Source organism: Rhopalosiphum padi, chromosome 1, assembly GCF_020882245.1.
Source record: "Rhopalosiphum padi isolate XX-2018 chromosome 1, ASM2088224v1, whole genome shotgun sequence".
Classification (NCBI taxonomy): domain Eukaryota; kingdom Metazoa; phylum Arthropoda; class Insecta; order Hemiptera; family Aphididae; genus Rhopalosiphum; species Rhopalosiphum padi.
In genome coordinates this window covers 91,206,077-91,226,542 of record NC_083597.1, presented here as the reverse complement: position 1 = coordinate 91,226,542, position 20,466 = coordinate 91,206,077, and the positions used below count along the sequence as shown (strand labels likewise).

The window sequence follows — 20,466 nt, the reverse complement described above, 5'->3', positions numbered from 1 at the left end:
ATCAGTTGTTATAAATTATAATAAACGTAAGTGAATTTTCTTGCATCACCAAAAATACGTATCGGCCTTGCTTGGTTCAACTGGATATTAATATGAATCCACACCTTATTTATTCCGCACATAATATTATTGACTAATAATAGCCAAATAACACTTATTAATTTCATATACCAATAAATATAACATCGTCAAATAAAATATCGATTGGTCTTTCAAAATTACATCAAGCATCTTTTTTTGCTTTAATCATAAAGTTTTAATACTTTTTTTTAATTCTCTACTAAAAAAAAATTTATCATTGTATATATTCAATAAATGGAATATTTTTGGAAAATATATTTTATATTTTATACTTATACAAGTTTTTATATAACTATAGGTACAAATATAGATAAAATATAAAATATTTAATTTTTATAAAACTAAAACAATACTATAGCTTAAGTTATTGTAATTTATTCTAATGTACTTGCTCAAATTGAATTGATAATATTCAGAATAAACTTATAATATATAATATGCTATATTATAATACTGTTATAGATACTGAATTATCTATTTACTAATATATTATTTATGATACTTCAAAACTATTCTAAAAGTTTTATTTGCCAAACGGGTCAAGTAGGTAAAAGATTTATTTAAATAATTTATTTTCACATAAAATATTTCAACTGATACACCCTCCAATTCGTCTAAGTATACATTATATACCATTATACGTAATCGTTGCCTCCTTGAAAAACTGTGTATTTTAATATCAATAGTAAACCTATTAAAAGTACGATTTACAAAGTTTACGTACCGTGAAAGTGAAGCTCACGATATAAGGATCATTATAAAACTGGATACCCCTGCACCATTTGCTACATCCTGCCAAGAACAGCCAGGAATTAGTCGACATTGACTTCTCATGCCAAAAATACATAATTACTAGACTCTTTAAGTACACAGTGGGATAAAAAAAAAGTAAAAAGGAGAAAAATATCATTTTTGAATGTAGTAAATCAGAATAGTGTACATTAGTCATAGTGCGATTAAAAAAATCTTTTTATGAATGTGCATACTGAATAAAATGTATTTGCGTAATCAAGAACAAGGGTGTAATAATAGCTGATAATATTTATTTTTAATGAAAAGTGTAGTTTTTGTTTTAAATGTTTAGCAGACAATAACAATAAATAAACGATACATGTATGCAGGTTTTTTTTATTATTTCTTTTTAAAATAATGCGTATAAAAACGTAAAAAATTTAATTAAGTTTTTAAATTTTCTCGTATGTTCAAATAAATTCTATTATTATCCCGAAAAATAAGGCAGAAAATTAGAAGTAAATAGATTTAAACACGCAATTTATATCTATTAAAATTGTGATGAATGAAATACAAAAACACCATAGAGATTTTTAATGTAAATATTACAGCGCAGATATATAAAATATAAAAAGGTGTTATTTCAGTTGAATAAGTATATTGTTTATCATCTACTGTTTATTTACTTTATAGTAATATCCAAATATACGATGGTCGTGGAAGAGTTATTATAAACATTTAGTAAATGATTTAATTATGTTTCTTTAGTTGCTATATTGTACTCTATGGATAAGTTACATTGAAATATACTAATACATTTACATATATTATTAAAATATATTTTTAACTCGCTGATGTAGTGATGTGTATGAGTTCCAGTCAGTAATCTGTTTTAAATTGAACATGATCATTTAAAATATGATTCAATATAATATCACTATTATTTTATTATAGTTTTATAAATATATATTATAAATAAAAATAAAAATATTTGCGTAATACGAAAATTTAGCTACTAAATATTATGTATAATTATTGCGGTAATGTAATATTATGTTTCTGTAACTATCGGCTACTTCTTATGTGTTTAGTTTTAATAAAAACTTAGAGTTTATAGCTATAGCCCGCTATAATACCATTAATTTATAGTGTATATAAAACGGTATATAGTTGAAGTATAAGTCGAGTTGAATTAAATTTTATGTTATGTTTTCATTGTTAGACAAATAATAATAATAATAATTAAAACAAATGGTTATCAAGACGGTTGTCGCCCGAGCAAAGAGACAGCGATACACAAATCGATGTTTGAGTTATTATTGTTGAGTGGTACCAAACTAGGTAGTAAATAGTAATACCAACAATATTTCTCATCAACTCAATTTGAAATAATAACGTAAGTCGGCAACGACAATAACTTTTTTCGTTTTAATTTTAAACACACACTTGTGGGTATAAATATTTGTCTTTGGTAAATACGATTATCGCCATAGAGTATAAGTGTGAAATTCGTTGTTGTTTTTAAAATAAGTTACAAGAACATATAATATACGAGAACCACACACACACACCGGCTTTTGGCGGTTACTCGGGGACGTATCCGTGTCCCGAAAATGGCGACAAAAACGAAATAAATAAACGGTTGATATATATATATATATAATATATAAAACGAAAAACACACACACACGACCAGACGTAGACGAAAAATATTTACGAACTCGCGCGAATAAATAATTCGAGTGCGAATCTAAGCGGCGGCGGCGGCGACGACGAGCCATCGCGGCCTGTGCGGATATCGTTTTAATACGCGCGCGCGTGTGTAATATTTTTGATAAATCCAAAATAGCAACGGCGGACGAAACGCCCCACAAAAGGTTTTACGACTCGTTTATCGCGTGGCCGAGCTCGTGTAAGGGTATCATCGTGTATTATGCGCAGTCTTGACCGCGTACACAATGGATTATCCCGTCGTCGTCGCCGCCGTACATATTTTATATATTATGTAACAATGTTATATTAGCCCTTCAGAATGTAAACATCGAACTTTATATTTTCAACGTTTATTAAAAAACAAAAAATAAATTATTACGCGAGGGGGGGGGGGGCGGAGGTGTGTATACGATAAAAGTTTATTGTTAACCACTTTTGTCGTGATATAACACGGAAGGTTTTATCAATACCGCAACGGCGTACGGCGGCGGTACGTACAATAATAATAATAATAATAATATTATAATATCGCTGTGTATGCATGACGTCTCTAAACTTTCGTACCCGCTGTCAGACGGGAGTGTAAGTCGAATTAATAGCGATGAGTTCAATGCGGTGCGCTATTAAAAATGGCAAAACGATCACGCGCCGTTTTCGGTACGATAAAAAAAAAAAACAGGTCCACGAAAATCGGCGATGTCCAGGCACGTACACAGGGGGGTGTTTTGGGTGTTCAAAAACCCCCCGAAATACTTGGGTTTTTGTACGGTTATTTACTCATTCAATTTTAATGTTAATTTTGTTAAGTATATCAATGTTTGTATTTAAAAAAAACATTTTAGGTATACCAAATTTTTTTCTGCGCACGTCACAATAACTGGTATTTTCCCGTGATCAATAATCGATACGAGTGCGAATTTGTCTGGTTTACGCGGGGAAACACGATTTTTTTTTTAAAATAAATGTAATACATGCAGTAAAACTCGTAAAGTCCGCTGTAGACGGCATTACATTTATTACAATAAATATCGGACTTTGCGCGTGCGTTTGACAAAAGATATTCCTCCCTTCGTTGATACAAACAGATATCGATTTAGTCTGTTATTGTTTTCAAAATGTATAAATAAGTTGTTCTTGCTATGTTAAAAAAAAGAAAAATGTACCTACCTACAATTTAGTTGGAGACTTTTTTCATCTTTTATTTATTCATTTATTTTTTCTCCCGTATTATCAAACATCTATCGATAAACAGTAGTTGTAAGTATAGATAAAATGTTGATCTAAAACGCGTAAAGTTTTATTTTAAAATATATTATCGTTTGCTCAAAAAAAAAAAAAAATTAATAAAAACGAAATGAATATAATAATATTATATTTGTATTCATATATTATATCCATATGTATATTGTATGTTTTTACGTAATCCGGCGAATTCATTGCATCTTAAAGCAACGTGCCTTTACAGCGTTTGATAGAGATCCCTCTAAAAAAGACTGAAAACACATTTGCAGGCTAATCTTTTATTTAGCACACTGTTCTTGGCTTTATCTAAACCAAACAGGTACGAAGACACGAAGTATGCCATTGTAACGATGTACTTTTATTGGGACTCGTCGCAGAATCACCACTGGCATACATATACATGACTTAACAGTCCGTAAATATTTAAATGCGCTTAACGAACTCTACGTAACGCAATAATACATAGTATAAGCAAATATATGTTAACTATTCACTAGTATAATAATATATTTAAATGTGTATGTGTCATGTGTGTGTGTATGTGTGTATGAGGGTTGGTGGGTGAATGCTTTCCGTATTCTATAATAGTATCCCATAGTATCATTCTGACGTTTTTATTTTTATCTGAAATATTCTTCAAGTAAATAATCGCAGTGATCATTTATTATTTACAATGAATTATTATTTTATTTTAAAAGTCGTGTACGAGAGTTTTTCTACGTGATCTACGATGAGTCGTATTCCGCAGGTAACGCAACGAACCCTCATGGCGCATAGACTTATTATTAGTTATTAGTGTTATTTGTTATTACCATTGGAACCCGCGTAATTATAAAAAGTATCTAAACGATATTATTATCGTCGACGGTGAAAACTTAAAAGCTACCGCTCTAACGCCGACCTTCTCGCCAAAACGTTTGTAATCTTGAACGACATTATGCGTACCGGCTAATTTTATTAAAAATTTTCCGGGTTAATAGATAATAATGATGAAAAAAAAGGTGCACAGATCTACAATAATAACAATAATAATAACCCCGTGATTTGTCATGCGACATATCCGACGATAATCCCGTTACTATACACAGCCGGAATTTGTCACCCTACCGTGATCGGAAGTTTTTCGCGGCATGATTAATTTTTGTTTTCTCATTGAGGACATATTATTATTATCATTAATGACCCCCGGAAACTCGAAGACCCGATTCACCACGGTGCATGGTCCACTGCAGACATTCAAGGGCAATCGGCAGTACCTGGGAACCCGGGACGTGTCGCGTTTTTCAACCATTGGTCAGTACGTTTTGTGTGCTTAAAGTGTCTGTATATTGCCTGTGAATTCCGTTGACATAACCGTAAGTAAAATTCAACTATATTTTTATTAAAATTATTGTCTTATTATTTTATCGTTATATCATTGTTGTTAGCATAGCATTAGTGTGTATTCGTTGCTAAATTGTGAGCATGTGCTATGTAAGTGGATAAAATAAATGTGTTCATAGTTACTATACTTAGTAGCATACGTAGTTGCTGCAGAGTTAAATTTCTATTGATTTCCAGATTATTATTTCAATTTTCTCAGCTGTTGTGATATCAAATTGTAAAATAGATTGAAAAGTGGTATAATGTTTTGACTTTCCCGTATGAACGCAAAATAAGTTATGATAAATTTTAAATAACATCATAATATAAAATATAAAACCAATTTTAGAATTGTTTTGATTATGTAATATTACAACAAACCAGATAAAATAGTTCTAGGAAAGTATTCCGATACTGTCGGAAAATGTATATTTTGATTTATAATTTATTCAAATATTATACGTTACATGTTTTATTTTTTATTTTGTTATTAATTCAGAATATAATTTTCTGTACAATACATGAAAATTGTTTATAAAAGTTTTTGAATTAAAAAGTTAGGCAAGGTTAATAGTTGCATTAAAACAAGAGTTTTAAATCAATCAAATAAAAAAAATTAAATTTTCAAAAATAAATATTATATTTTATTTTTATTAAAATATTCTTCTTTAATAATTACGGTATTTTCATTTGTGTACGAAATTGTTATCTTTATACATTTTTTCTTTACTGTGTAAACAGTTTAATTTATAATATCTAGTTAAATTGAAAGTAAACAAAAAAAATATTTTTTTCTGTTAATTATAAAAGTAAGTAATGTACAGAATAATTTATAGTAACATAAAACGAATAATAAATAGGTGTGTAATTCGTTACACAAGAAGTAATTGAAGGTAAACTCAAGAACTGTGACAGTGAAATGAAATTATAAATATTTTTCGTGAAACTAAATCCAAAATATAATTATTTTAATTGCTTGTAAACATGAATATTATATTTTTAAATACAAATTCGTGAAAACGATCGATTCGTTCAGAAAAGATAACAATACCAAACTGTAAGCACATATCAAATAAAATAAATAATGTGTTAAAGATTAACCATGGATATCAAGAAGTAAAACCCATTAGTTGCGGTGTTAATATTTTACAGACCCGGTTCAATTAATTAATTGTTAATTGAGTTATTCAATTCCTACATCATAGACATGTAATTTTCTCAAGCCTGCAGTAATATATTATTACAGCGACTAGTACTTTTTACGTTATTTGTAAAGTGGTTTTTTGCTAAATGATTGATGAAAAAAAATCTTGACACGTCATAGTTCAAAACCTCTTACAATTTAATCTGTGTTTATAAGTTTAATACAATTCTATTTTTTGCGCTTCAAAAGGGTAGAAGAAATTTAAAAAAAAATAAAATATTAAAATGTTATAAGGACAAGAATAATGATTTCTAAAAAAAAATTCTAAATACTTAATTTAGTCATCGATAGTTTTGTTCGAAATAAAAGTAAGATATTTTCTTGGTTAGAATAAAACAAAAGCAAAGTTCTGAAAGCTTTTTTATTTGAACTTCACTTGTTCAATAGTAGTTCACATGAATTTAAATAGTAACTGAGCTAACAATTTTATTATTTTACCTCAAGTTTTCATTACAGCTTATTATTACCTAGGCCGTACCAATCATCGATTAATTGAAACGCTATTTTTATTTATTAAGTATTTAATAGAATCCGTGACATAAATATTTAAAAACAACCAAATTGAATTAGTGAACTTATTCGATTAATTCGTTTAATTTAATTTCCATACACTCGTATATCACAAAATCCACTGTAATAGAATTCTTGATCCTGAATCAAATCAAACACATGTATCGTCGTGTGTGTATAAATATAATTAATATAATTTTCATTTTTACTGGCGTATAAAATAAATTCAAGTACCTAAGTGTGATTTAATCGTGTATCGGACTGCTTCAGCATAATTAAACATTGTATAATGCGGCTGTCCCGATAGCCACTATAGCGGATTTATATTATATTATTATCGTTATTATTACGAATAAAAATGTGCGTGCGATTTAACAAATTTTATACCTCCCGTCGGTTCACAGCAGCCGAACGTAATATATAACGTATTGTTTCATAACGCTGGGCGTTTTCATAATTCACGCGGTCTGCAGAGAGAGAGTGAGAGAGAAGACTATATGGTTAATATTTTACAGTGGCGTGAGAAATTTCCAGACCCTCTGCCCCGCCGATCGTAAATTATACCAGTGTATATTTTTGTTTTATATTTTTCGAGTCCCCGAGAAGACCCCCGTAATAATAATAATAATAATATAACGTGCACGCTCGTGGCCCATTGGACGCGAATTTATTCGGCGTGCGTGCTCGTCTCTCCTGCACCCGACACCCCTGACCCTTCGCCGCAGCCGGACGATAAATAATTTAACCGGATTCGGAACTGCAAATATTTTTTATGTCCGGTAATTGGCCTCCCGGTCGTTACGGGGATAACCGGACGCAGTGTCTGCCACCACGCCGACCCGTACATGACTATACCGGCTGTTGAAGTCTGATTGATATCTAAAACCGGAGACAACGGCGACTGGAGAAGATTCGTCGGATAGTTGAATCGGTTTGTTTTTTTCCGTCAGTACGTGTCGAGAAATCGTTTTTTTTTTTCACAATCGTTTTGCTCTTATTTATTTGTAAGACGTATACCATTACAACGCACTTACTTTTGTCAATTTCCACTTCCCAGTGTAAATTAACTACCGTCGGATTGCACACTACCCACTATATACCGTTTCTTCCTCTCACGATTGCGGATAAAAACTTCTCATAACTCCGTTTGGTTTTTTTATTTGTGCAGACTGCAATAACGAACAGTTCGTCATCGGCTGATCTATTTCTTTGCCGACAACCGTTTATTCCAACATTACAATATAATATGATAAATACGAATATATTAGTACTCACTCACAGCTTCCGATCGTTATCGTAATGTCATTACTGACGGACCACTAAATCATTGTCGTCGAAATTAAATTTATTTTTACATCTAAGCGCACGTGATGAACTTAATTTTTGTAAGCGATTTGTATACCGAAACTATGATGTACACGCTCTCCAAATACCGTATATATTATATACAATAAGACGATAGTTTGATCACAAAAAAATATTATTTTTATTGGAAAAGGTATTTGTGTTTTTCAAAACATTTTTTTTTTCATTTTAAAAACGAAGAACGCAACGTTTCAATGTTTCTATACAGTGTGATTTTAGCTCCGGTAACAGAACTTTTTTTTTTTTATTATTACTTATGTTGCACAAACACCTGTGCCATCCCTAGGGATCCAGAAAAACCGCCAACCACCAAAACCTGCAGTTTTACTAGTCAATACATCGGACGGCGAAGGTGTTCCCTAGAGATACACTTTACGTATTGGTATATATATACAATACACATAGGTTAGGTTATATTATGTTATTATGTATACGTTTAAACGTTCTGAGGAGGATACTATTAATGAGGTACACATAATGGACGACGCTCGATAAACCATTTTCCTAGTCGAAAGTTTTCTCGATCGCGATCTATTATTAATAGATGCCACCTGCCGGTCAATCGCACATAGATTAAAAGTTGAAAGTCGATCTTGAATAATTCATAACATAATTCGTGATTTTCTATTTTACATATTTAATGAGCATGTGCATTATACATTTTTTTCGTTGCGTTTATTATTGTTTTTCGTAAAATTTAATTTTATATAATATAATCAATGCGCCACGGTACATGCATGTGTGTGTGTGTGTGTGTAATGTCGTGTAGGTAATTATAGGAAAATAGTTTTTCGAGTACCACCCGCTAAATACCGCAACGATAATACACATTTCAGAAAATTAATGCATAATAATCTATATGGGGAAACGTCGAGATGTGTCTGCACTTAACCTAGTCTATTTTAACGATCGGTAAATGGTTCGTGTGCCACTGCAGTGAGACCACATTGTTGCTGTTGCTTAATAATTAATATTAGGTTAATTGAATTCGTCTCTCCTCCCTGTACGCGCACATTCTCCTACCCTCCCCCGACAACCCGGCCATGGACACGCACGCACGGGTCTTGCAAGTCACAGGCATCTCTCCACGGTTTGTCTGTCAAACACACCGGCAAGGTCGACTATTCCGTCACGGTGCGTGCCCACAATACACGCGCCGTGTGAATTGCCCGCGACCGTGATCTCGATCTTTCGCGAACGGACCACAAGAGACCAACGGATGAGCGGGAAAATGTTATTGTTTTGATCACCACGACGTCGAGTCTGGGCAAAACAGCCGTTGGCAATTATTATGTTACAGAATTGTCGGGTAAAATATTAATTATTCGATCGTCCCGCGAAATATCGGTCACGGTTTTTAGGCGCGCGAACACTCGAAGATATTCCCACACCGCTGTTGTAGGTATACCGCGTCCACGGTAATGGCCCGCATACGGTTATTACTAATTCTTCTTTTATTTTTGCGCAGTGCAATACATGCAAATAATTACGAATCCGTTGCAATGCATCCAAGCGTATTTTTATTTTACGCAAGCCATTAAATAGAAAAAAAATTAACAAATTAATTGGCATACATGAAAAAAGTATAAGCCGTTCCGAAAACATACATTCCTCTTATAAAATGTAGTAATAACAAGTAATAATTAAACCTATAGTTTCAAATGCTAGAAAATATATAATTTTTATGATATTCATGCAATTGTTTCGAAAACAATGTTGTAAATCGAATTCTTACGCAATATGTACTTCATCTAGTTTTAATTTCTCGTATAGGTGAAAATTACTTAACTAAATTATCAAAAGTATTTCGGTAGGTATTTCATTTATTTTTTAAAAACATTTTGTCATATAATATTAACAACAACAATAATATTATAATAATAACAGTAATTATATTAAAATAGAACAACATACTTTTACGTTATGACAAACAGCTGCAGCAGATTTTCCATGAAATTCCTTATGGAAATTTGTCAATAGTTAGGTATTTCGTATTCATCCATTGACATAATCTAATATAACGATTAGTCATTTAATAAAATATATTTAAAACGTCTGCGTTTTTCATAACTTAATATGAGTTTGTGACGATTTCATCAGGTTTCGATGACGGAAGAGTTTTGTATAAACAAAATTCGCCGTATCCCTCGTGAGTGTGACGACTATCAACGGAAATGTGTTAGAAACAAAGTTATTGCCGTGATAAATTATCTTAAGTACGGCAAACGATGCACGGGTAATCATTACCATTTTGTAAAACAAATTAAGTTGTTGAGAAGGTTTTGGACTACAGCGAAATGTTTTTGTCGCGTCTGCTTTAAATTACATTAAGTTTTCGACCTTCGACATACTTTAGGTTAAGTTTAAATATTTGTCAATCGTGCCAATCATCATGCCACAAACATTTTTTTTTTTTAGAAAACCAAATTTTTAAGGATTAAATAAACAAATAAATAATGATAGTAATTAATAAACGATAGCAATAAGATCCGGCTCAAGCAAAAATATAAAAATTTAGTCGCCAACTGGCATATCGCGTTGTTCGTGAGTGAGTGTGTCATATATAGCAATATAATATATAAATAACAATATAATAATATATAAGTAATATAACAAGTAAAAGACATCGCGTGTTATCCAAAGAAGTATAGAGAGATGAAAAGAAAAAATAAAGATGAGTAGTAGCAAACGTACCTAGTCTTCTAATTCTGAAAAGTAGGTAATGCAACTGAAGTATTGCCGAGGATTCCATTATTTATTTTGGCGATCCCTTCAACTCCGTACAGTGTATGGAAGAACTTTGGTAAACAAACAAACACAAATACATTAAAAAAAAAAAAAAATGGTTGATCTGGAGAAGAAAATCATTTGGTGTTTATTATTATTTTACACAGTTATAGTACACAATAATAATATATTATGGCTATAATACTATATTGGCCGAGCACGTTTGTCACAGAGTTGGTGCCACCGATTGGTTGCAATTCATAGTAATTGTCACTACGATGCATACAATATTCTAAAACGTGTTTGCCGGGGTGGAAAATAAAAAAGCATCCAGTCACGCTGCTATACATTTGACATGATGGTACGCGAAATGTATGAATAATAGAAGTGTGCGATTACGAATGTGTGAGCGTACGTAACACTATATTTCAATATATATATATATATATACCACGTACATTACGATATGTCCCAGCGAAGGGTCATAATTTTATTTCTTTTTAAATCTACCTAATAATATCGTGTACAGGAAAATCAATATTTTTATTAAAACTGTTATCTTGGAAATGTCCATACAAAACACTGTGTATATAGTTATAAAAATTAATTTTTTCACGGCAGTTAATTTTTTTGATAGTCGAGCATTTAAATCGATCACGATTTCAAAATACACCCCATCAACATCTAGAGACTTATTTAAAAGTATCAATCAATGAGAACTATATCAAATGTCTGCAGGATGCCACATATGTGTTATTATCTCTGTCTAACAAACGTCGTTCATGGACAATTTTAGTTCAGCACACCATTTTTTTTATTGTTAAGTTGATTTTAGAGTGAATTAATCTATTATTGCAAGTTTTTATTAATATCTCTTTTTATTGTATAGTTACTTAGTTATAACTACATAAATCACTACTATTTTTAAACGCTCGTGACTCGTTGAAAATTAAAGTGTCAACAAAACACAATAGACAATGTTTTTACACTTAAATTTGATAATTAGTTAATTCACTGTAATATTAAAATTAACAATATATTATTCGTTTGGCTGAACTCTAATATTCAATATACTGTACGTTTGTAAGACGGAGACGACAGGTTAGGTTAGACATCTGTGGTTTTGGCGTCCTCTTAAATAGCGACTTTTTTGTATTCTCGGGACATTCGAATGGGACATAAAATTCTTTGGTACTATTACTACCTACTTCTACTGCTACTACTATACAATACTAATACTAGTTACTACTATGAAATGACACGTTATAAAATACGCATAATATGTGTAATACGTTGACTGTCGAGTCGGTGACCGGAGAGATGATGTTATATGCGAAGAATACAAGTAGGTGCAAGTACGTACGTATTTCGTGATTTTCCTCGCGTCTTCCACATGATTCAATTTGGCGAAAAAGCTTTTAGACAAATTATACAACGGTATATAGACGCATAGACCGTACAGTGCAGTACTACATGTATTGGCGCTTCTGTACCGTCGGCCTCGGGGATGCATTACTATACTGCGCACCCATTTTCTCGGGCCAAAAATCACAAGATCCATTAGACATTAGTTATAATATACACGTGTGTGTGTGTGTGTATGTATTTTTACACTGTATAGTTGTAGTATATACTAGATCGTTCCCGAGACTTAAATGTCGTATGGATTTCTCGGTGGATTTTAAGTCTATTCGCCGCCGTTCCAACCCTCCTAACAACTGCCGCTGACGCGTATCGCGGTTGACGACGGATATCGCGTCCGTCCCCGTTTCCAGTCACACGACCTTGATGGCTCGTTGCCAGCTAATGTTTATTTTACCCAAACTATAATAATAGAGATACCGATTTAAGCCCATATTAGGCATTTAAGATATCGAACGATGTATTATAATATAATAGTATGAGCTCGAAATCCATTTATTATTTTATTTTTCATCGTTAAAAATTACAAAGTATGCATATTGTTTGTTGAACCTCCCAAAATGATGATAAATTTCAATATTGATATTACATTAAATAAGACTTTTAATATTATAACAACAACAGTATTTAGAAATATATTACCAACATTAAAAACAAAACATAAATTACCTATGTAAGTAGATTATTATCAATTTTGTATTTTGATGACATTACCGACGTATAATATTCAAATTTTACGAAACAAATTATATTTTATTTAACAAGAAGCCTTAAATCATACTTGTGTTGTATTAATATTTTCAGTTTTTACAGTTCAGACCTTTATGTTAAAAACCAAGGAACGATTATTTCATTAAACGTTTACCAGTTTTAATTGCAATTATCGGTTGACTATTTGAAGTCTACCCGTTCAAAAGGTTTTTATTAATAATTTCATTTATACATAAACAAGTATTAAATTACAAAATATAATAAAACATGACATTTTAAATTTGTTCAAAGAGATTTTCTTCAAGAATTTTATCATGTGATTTAACGGTAAAATTAAACAGACGTTCGTTATATGCTAAATAAAATTGAAAATACTTCAACATCAATACTATTACACCAATGATAAATTTAATAAACTCACAAAAGTTTAAAAAATGAACAAAATGAGGCTAATAATTGGAAAGTGAACGAACGAGGGAGTGTGTAGTGAATGATTTGAAGGTATAAAGTCATCAGGTCCGAAATTCGCCCAGAAAAAAAAATTTCACTTTACAACGAATCATAAAATATAAAATACAAATCTCACTAATCACTATTCATAAATTTCGGAAAAAAAAAACAAAAACAACAATAATATATTTTTAGTGGTACATGTAAGTTAAAATGTGATAGAACTGGGTCACTTTCTCGTTATAGTTTAAATATAAAAATTACCAATGAACTCATTGCAAAAAAGATAAGTTTAAATTTGTTTCATTCTGTCTTGCTAATTTTGTTTTTATATTTCACGAAGTTTATGTAAAAGAATAACATATATTAATTTTCACGCATAACCGGAAGTCGAGGGGTTCAGGGACGACAATATTATTATACGATAATATATTCGGGTAGATGTACGTATAATACGTGGTAGTGGGACGGATTATGGATCGCAAATGTCGAACGTTCGATAACGGAAATATGTCGTTAGCAATAATTAGACTATATATATAGCGCGTCGACAGATCGAGAAGTCGCTTCTAATGACGTGGACGTCGCGTTTACCGGTAAACCGGGTTCACGGCGCGGTGCAATCGATGGCATTTATCGCGGCAGGCCGTTCGGGATGATTAACGACGGACGGCCGGGCGTTACGTGTGTGGGCACGACGGCTTTTGAATCCGATTTTACGCTCAATATAGCGCGCGAGCGACACATCACTGCACCGTAATTGCGGACGACAGTTGACGCGGTTCGATCCGGGCGCCACACTGCACGGGGGGGAGCGTTTATACAGTCAATTTGTCACCACCCCGCCACCGCCGCCGCCGTAATTCGACACTTGCGGGAATGATCGGCGACGGGAAAAAAATCACGAGGTGTTTTCCCGCGAGTGTGTAAAAAAAAAAAAAAAAAATACGTTTTTTACGAATTCCCCGGCGCGCCATTAGCATCGATTTGGCGCACACTGAAATCCTGATGTGTACTAACATCACGGCTAACGCGCGTAATGCCCGCGTGACGTGTGATTGGAGCTGTAGTTATGGTCCGCCGCCCGTTTCCAACTACTGACACGCATCACGTGATATTATCATAGGTTTTATCGCGTTCTGGTGTCACGGGGACGGGGGTAAGCCTCGACTAACCACGGCGACCGGATCGATCGGTTTTAAGTCGACCCACATTGTTTGTTTTGCAGGTGCGATATACGTGGCGTATCGTAAAGGATAACGAAGGGCCTAAGCGCGATATTGCGGGAGATTAAGCGTCCGGTACAGATGAGCTGTGCGCACAAAAGACTCTCACGAGTGGGACGACGACGACGACGTAGTGAGGTCGTTATTATATTATTGTCGTTGTACACGCGACAAAAGTGGTGCCATATTATCGTCACTTGTCGTGTGAACGCGCGCGCGACGCTTTTGTTCGGCCCTAACGAAGACGTTTTAACCGTTTTGCGCGTGTGTGTGTGTGTGTGTACAATACTTGTCGGGTCCGGACAGTCGACAAACAATATTCTCAAAGATTAAAGGGTTAAACCTTTCGACAGTTTCTCGACCCTTTAAGAACGGCCAACAAGACACTAGTGACGGTGATGGTGGTGATCCGGGGTTTAGTCGAGTTGGTCCGGGGATTTGTTTCGGACGACAATTATTTTTTTTTCCCCGACGTGTAATTTTACGACACTTGTCATGTCGTCGTCCGTCACGGGAATAACAACGAATAGGCGCAGACAGCTTTTATTTTCTAACGTCACACGGGCAAACAAATTAAAGCATATAGAAAACGTGGAATTCTGAGCGATTTCTCAGGAATCTTATTTTTGACGCATTGACATTTGAAGGAAAAACGTGAACGGTGTTAGGCGGTTTTAAACCCTACGATTCCACCGACCCATCGCCTTCGATCGTCTGTACACAAATACTACGTTTATCAATTAATATTTCGTTTCGTTCTTCTTGCGACCGTGTCCAAAATTACACGACCAATATTAGAAACCACTTAAGATCAAGCACTTGTTGATATTCTATTGAGATACAACACAGTCAGCTAAAAATGATGCGAATGTGTGTAATGTACCTGCTGCGCGAAAAAATGTTGGGTGTTTTTGAAAGCTCGAACAACAGATTCGTTGGTTTTTTTGTTCACGGAAAGGTGAAATGTTAAAAAGCCACACTTGATCAACTTTAGAAATATAAAATCTTAATTAAATCTACAAGTTTTTATTCGATTTACAATTGACTATTTATCAAAAACGCTGTGTGATATCTGATGGTGACAAAAATTTTTCTTGACTTTTTGTGCGATGTGTAACACGGTGTATAATATGTTTTGATGCAGTTTAAAATGTGCCACCATAAACACGTGCTGTTTAAAGTTATTATGATTAGTAAAATAGTCGTTGGCAATAATACGGCGGCAATCACGAATCGAGTATTTTATTGCAGGTTATTTATCAAAATAACCGTAATAACATAATACAAAATCGATTTATAGCAAATACGTACACGATAATTGAACTTTTATTGGAGTCCGAGTTAAACACTATAGTGGCGGCTAGTGCGCCTTCGCCAGCCGCAGGACATTCTATACGCTAGAAAATAATTATTTGTTCGCCACACTGTTTAGCTATATATGGTATATTATACTTACTCGCGGTTTTGGTGTGTGAACGTTTCCCGATGAATAATATGTTTCGACTGCTTAATATAGCCACCGACCGCCAGTTTATCGGACTAAGGGTCGGTTCACGTGTTTGTTTGTATTTTTTTTTTCGGGTTGCCCTAAACGACATTTCGTTCGGTTTATCACGCCACACTTACGAAAACCGTCGTAGACCGTAAAACGTTAACCATGATTTTTTTCACGTTTTCTGTTGGTGTTCCGTCGTAGAACCGTCCAACACTCCGAGCACCGTACATTTGGAGACCGCGCATCACCAGCTCCGTCGTCATCGCTGTAACTGCGGCACCACAATGCGGATGATGTGGTTCGTGGCCATTGCGTGCGTCTTGCTGTCCATGCGGGGCGCCCACTCCAACGTCGGGCTGACGAGCACGTCGTTCAGCAACGAGCTGCGCACCGGTTTCGCCAGGCTGTTCCAGAACGGCGTCGAACAGCCGCTGCAACAGCAGTCCCCGTTCGTGCTGCTCAGCCCCACCGACTTCCAGTCCGTCACCGGCCAGCTGGCCCAGCGACCGGCGCCGTTCAGCCCGCTGGCGGCCACGGGATACCAGGCGCCGCGCCCTAGGTACGAGTTGCAACATCTGTCGTGGGTGATTCCTTATTATTATGTCCCTACCAGGTTCGTGCCGCCGAGGGGTGGCAAGCGGCCCAACGACGTGCTAGTGATCGTCGTCAAGACCAGGTCGAATTGCACGGCCAACGGGACGATGCCGGCGGACGGCGACAGTGGCGGAGACGACGACGACGTCGACGACGACGTAAGCAGTGGCCACATTCGTATACACTTAAAACCTATGCACCTAGAGACGTTTCTGAAGAGACCAGAGTTGTTATAATGTCCACCAAAATAGAAACTGTATTAACTTTATTTTCCAATTATTTTTTTTCTAGGTGATTTAGCTTAAAAATAATAAGCAATCAAAGCGATTAGTATGAGAATACCAAAAATATTTTTAAAAAAATAATATTTAATATATTTATTATATAACCTATAAACTGATAGGATTACCTATATTTAAATATAATATAGTATCGAAGTATATCTAATGAAATAAATATGCTTGGAATGTGAGTAAAAATTGTAAGTACCTATTAGTGATGTGAGCGTACGTAGAAATATTGTCTTGTTAATAGACTATAGTATCATACTATAATAGATTAATAGAAGATAGTTCACCACTAGTAAATAATAATCTCATCGCAATAATATTTACTCTTTTCTTAAAATAACGTTTAGATCACAAAAACGAAAATAATATTACAGTAAAATTATTTATTATTATAGAAATATATAAGTGCGTCGTAGTTTGCAAAAATTAATTTAAAGTATTACGATACGATATTAAATATTTTAAATCTTAGCATGATCAAATGAGGCAACTTCGTGTAGAAGATTTTTTAACCAAATTTTTACGATTCTAAGCCAAAATATCCAAGGACATCGCGTCAAGCAGCGTTTATTAAAGAAACACCGAAAAGGAAAATTTAATCAAATATAACTAATGGGTTAAATAAACAATAATATTATTCCTACCTTATACTGCTATGTTGCATAGAAATGTTGTGACTATTTCATTCATCTGCGTTACCAACGTTATCCAATACAATGCAATCTTATCGCAAATCACCATTAAAGGACTACATTTCACCACCGTAACCGGTTTTGTATATTTTTTATCTACACGCTTCTATTTGATTTGTATATAATTTTATTGAAGTAATTATTTTATTTAATTTAGAAAAAAAAATAATTTATTCAAACTTTTTACCCTAAGTACAGCCCTCGCAATGTCTATACTTTTATTCATCGATATTTTTTATCGTTTACCAATAAGTTCGACCAACAGTCATATAGTCAACCTAACCTATTCACAGTCTTCCGATCGTTTGAATCGCGTGTATCGCGATGGCGGTATGAACCTTTAACCTTATGGCTTATACGATTATGTGATGTGCCCACAGGGACCGAATCCGGACGACGACGTCGAAGAAGTGAGCATCGTTACCGGCGGCACGGAAAAGGGCAAGGAACCGTCCCGGTGCGTGTGGGCCATTCTGTCGTGCTGCGCCCCGGCCAACACGCCCATCCGGTATACGTGTTTCGACGTGCTGGGCTGCAGCACGGCGTTCTGGGACACCAATCCGTGCGTACCAGCCATCATACAGACCGCTTTGGACCAGGCCACCCAGTACTACGGTACGGCCACGTCCACCAACCGCACCACTACGCCCGCGCCCACGCCACCGGCCACCCCAGCGGCGGCCTCCACCGATAACATAGTCTCTCTGATGAGCGGTTCGTCCACCGCTGCGGCCGCCGCTTCATCGGTGGACCAGACCACGCCGGCAGCCGCCACTACCGCTTAGTCGTCGCCGGCAGCCGCTTCGCTGGTCGTCCAACAAACCAATCAACGCGGACGACCATAATAATATAATATTTTACAATCATTACATTTTGCGCATTACGTGTGCGAAACCGAAGAACAGAAGTCGTCAGCAACTCGTCCCACCCGCGATCGAACCAATACATTTCGATACAATATGATAATATTATAATAATATATTATATTTAAGATTATCCGTTAAGTGTTATTTGTCGTGCACTTCTAATATTATTGTATAAAACGTAAATTAGACACCAATAAGAGTCGAACATCGAGTGCCGGATCCAGGACATTATTGACCGGAAGTGTAAAAAAATTATTTTCTCAATTTATTGGCATCAATAGTCTTTTTTACCCAAAATTTCGGTTTTTATTTTCTTTTTTTTAAACTCAACGTAGATACTTTATTGTTCACGCAAACGGAATGTCTTGTAATTAAAAATATGAACACAAACTGAATTTAAAAGTTTTTACGGTATTTAATATAAAAAAAAAAAATACAAAATAATAATGCGCGTACAGAAATATTTTAAAAACTTATTTCGTTGGCCTTCTTCTTTGCAGCGAAATCGTTTGTAGCATCATCATAATTGATTCTTCGTGCATTTTTAATTTTTTTTTATTATAATATCTTGTTCTCTTGTGTAAAATAATATTATTTTAAACTTGATGCATAGCAGGTACAACATTAATATACAACCGGACTGTAACTATTAAATCATGAACTGTTCATATTTTTTATTCGTCTTATAGTTTTTCGTTTGGTTTCTTATGGTTTTCTTTCATTTTTTTAAATTACACGCGTTGAGGTAGTTGGCCCTGTACGAATGGCGTCCGAGACAAGGAATCCTCTCCCTCGTAGATCCGGCACTCGTTTTATCAAACACTGTAGCATTGTGTATAATATAATTAAATATTATGTCAGTCTCGTAGATTTTCGTGGATAAATTTTGTTTTCAAATATGATATATTGGATATAATAAAATACAATATTATTTTTCATCCACGTTATTTATACAATATTTTGGATTTATAAAATGTTCATTTAGCGCATTTTTTAATTCTCCTTTGAATCAACATTTTTTTCTATCCTTTCCATTTGTTCTTTTCTGTACAAATACTAATAACATTTAAGATTTAAAACCTACTGAGGAACTGCTTAATTGTCTTGCATTGCTTTTTCTTAAATTTAGAACACTTCTTATATTTTGTTTGTCTCAAAATTGTATATATCTCATTATTGAATGAAAACACTTCACAAATGGTAACTTTTACAAATTCAGATCGGTTTTAAAGAAAACGACACAAAATGAATACGAAAAAAAGTAAGATATATTGACGTTTAAACCGTAAATATTCCAGATTAGAAATCCTTTTAAGGTGATAGATTAAAATATTTTACAATTGTAGTGAGGTTTTGAAATCAATATTTTTATTTGACAGTTTATTGTGATAAAGCCATAATATTATACTTTTGTTACTCGTTACTATGTACCATTTAACCGTACAATAACATAATAATAATAATAATATGTTTATACTGTCATTTAGTCTGAACTTTGGTAACGGGAAATCGGATCTAAAACAGATGTAGACATCGTATAGTCAATAATTTATTATACTATTTTGTTTTGCGATTAAAACGTTTATTAATTACAAATATTTTATTACTATATAAGATACATATTATGCTAATTTTACTAAGCGATCAACTTCATTATCTTTAGATAAATAGACAATTTTACCTTAGTTGCTAACTTGTAATCATTATACAATTAAAGGTTTCTAAATAATTACCTAGCTTTATTGGCATTTAATTTCTAGTAACTTTGATCTATCTACATATAC

At 33.9% G+C, this 20,466-nt stretch overlaps 2 protein-coding genes across 5 annotated transcripts in view; one reads left to right on the top strand and one right to left on the bottom strand.

The window, feature by feature from the left end:
- LOC132924017 (uncharacterized) overlaps positions 1-20,466 on the bottom strand; it is a 153,643-nt gene that overhangs the window by 63,642 nt on the left and 69,535 nt on the right. The window contains exon 2 of one of the 3 annotated variants that reach the window (XM_060988077.1): positions 10,904-11,007. The exons of the other annotated variants lie outside the window; for them this stretch is intronic. Within the exon in view, the coding sequence (XP_060844060.1) occupies positions 10,904-10,961 (58 nt within the window). The 5' untranslated portion in view covers positions 10,962-11,007. The remainder of the gene's footprint in view (positions 1-10,903; positions 11,008-20,466) is intronic. 3 annotated transcript variants of the gene reach the window in all.
- LOC132924004 (uncharacterized) lies at positions 5,045-19,662 on the top strand. 2 transcript variants are annotated; one of them, XM_060988067.1, is made up of 4 exons: positions 5,045-5,123; positions 16,442-16,799; positions 16,854-16,992; positions 18,197-19,662. In XM_060988067.1, exons 2-4 carry the CDS (start codon positions 16,525-16,527, stop codon positions 18,599-18,601), a joined length of 819 nt encoding a protein of 272 aa, XP_060844050.1. In that variant the 5' UTR covers positions 5,045-5,123; positions 16,442-16,524; the 3' UTR covers positions 18,602-19,662. The 2 variants fall into 2 exon arrangements, with proteins under 2 accessions (XP_060844050.1, XP_060844043.1); XM_060988060.1 differs by having other exon boundaries at positions 16,442-16,992.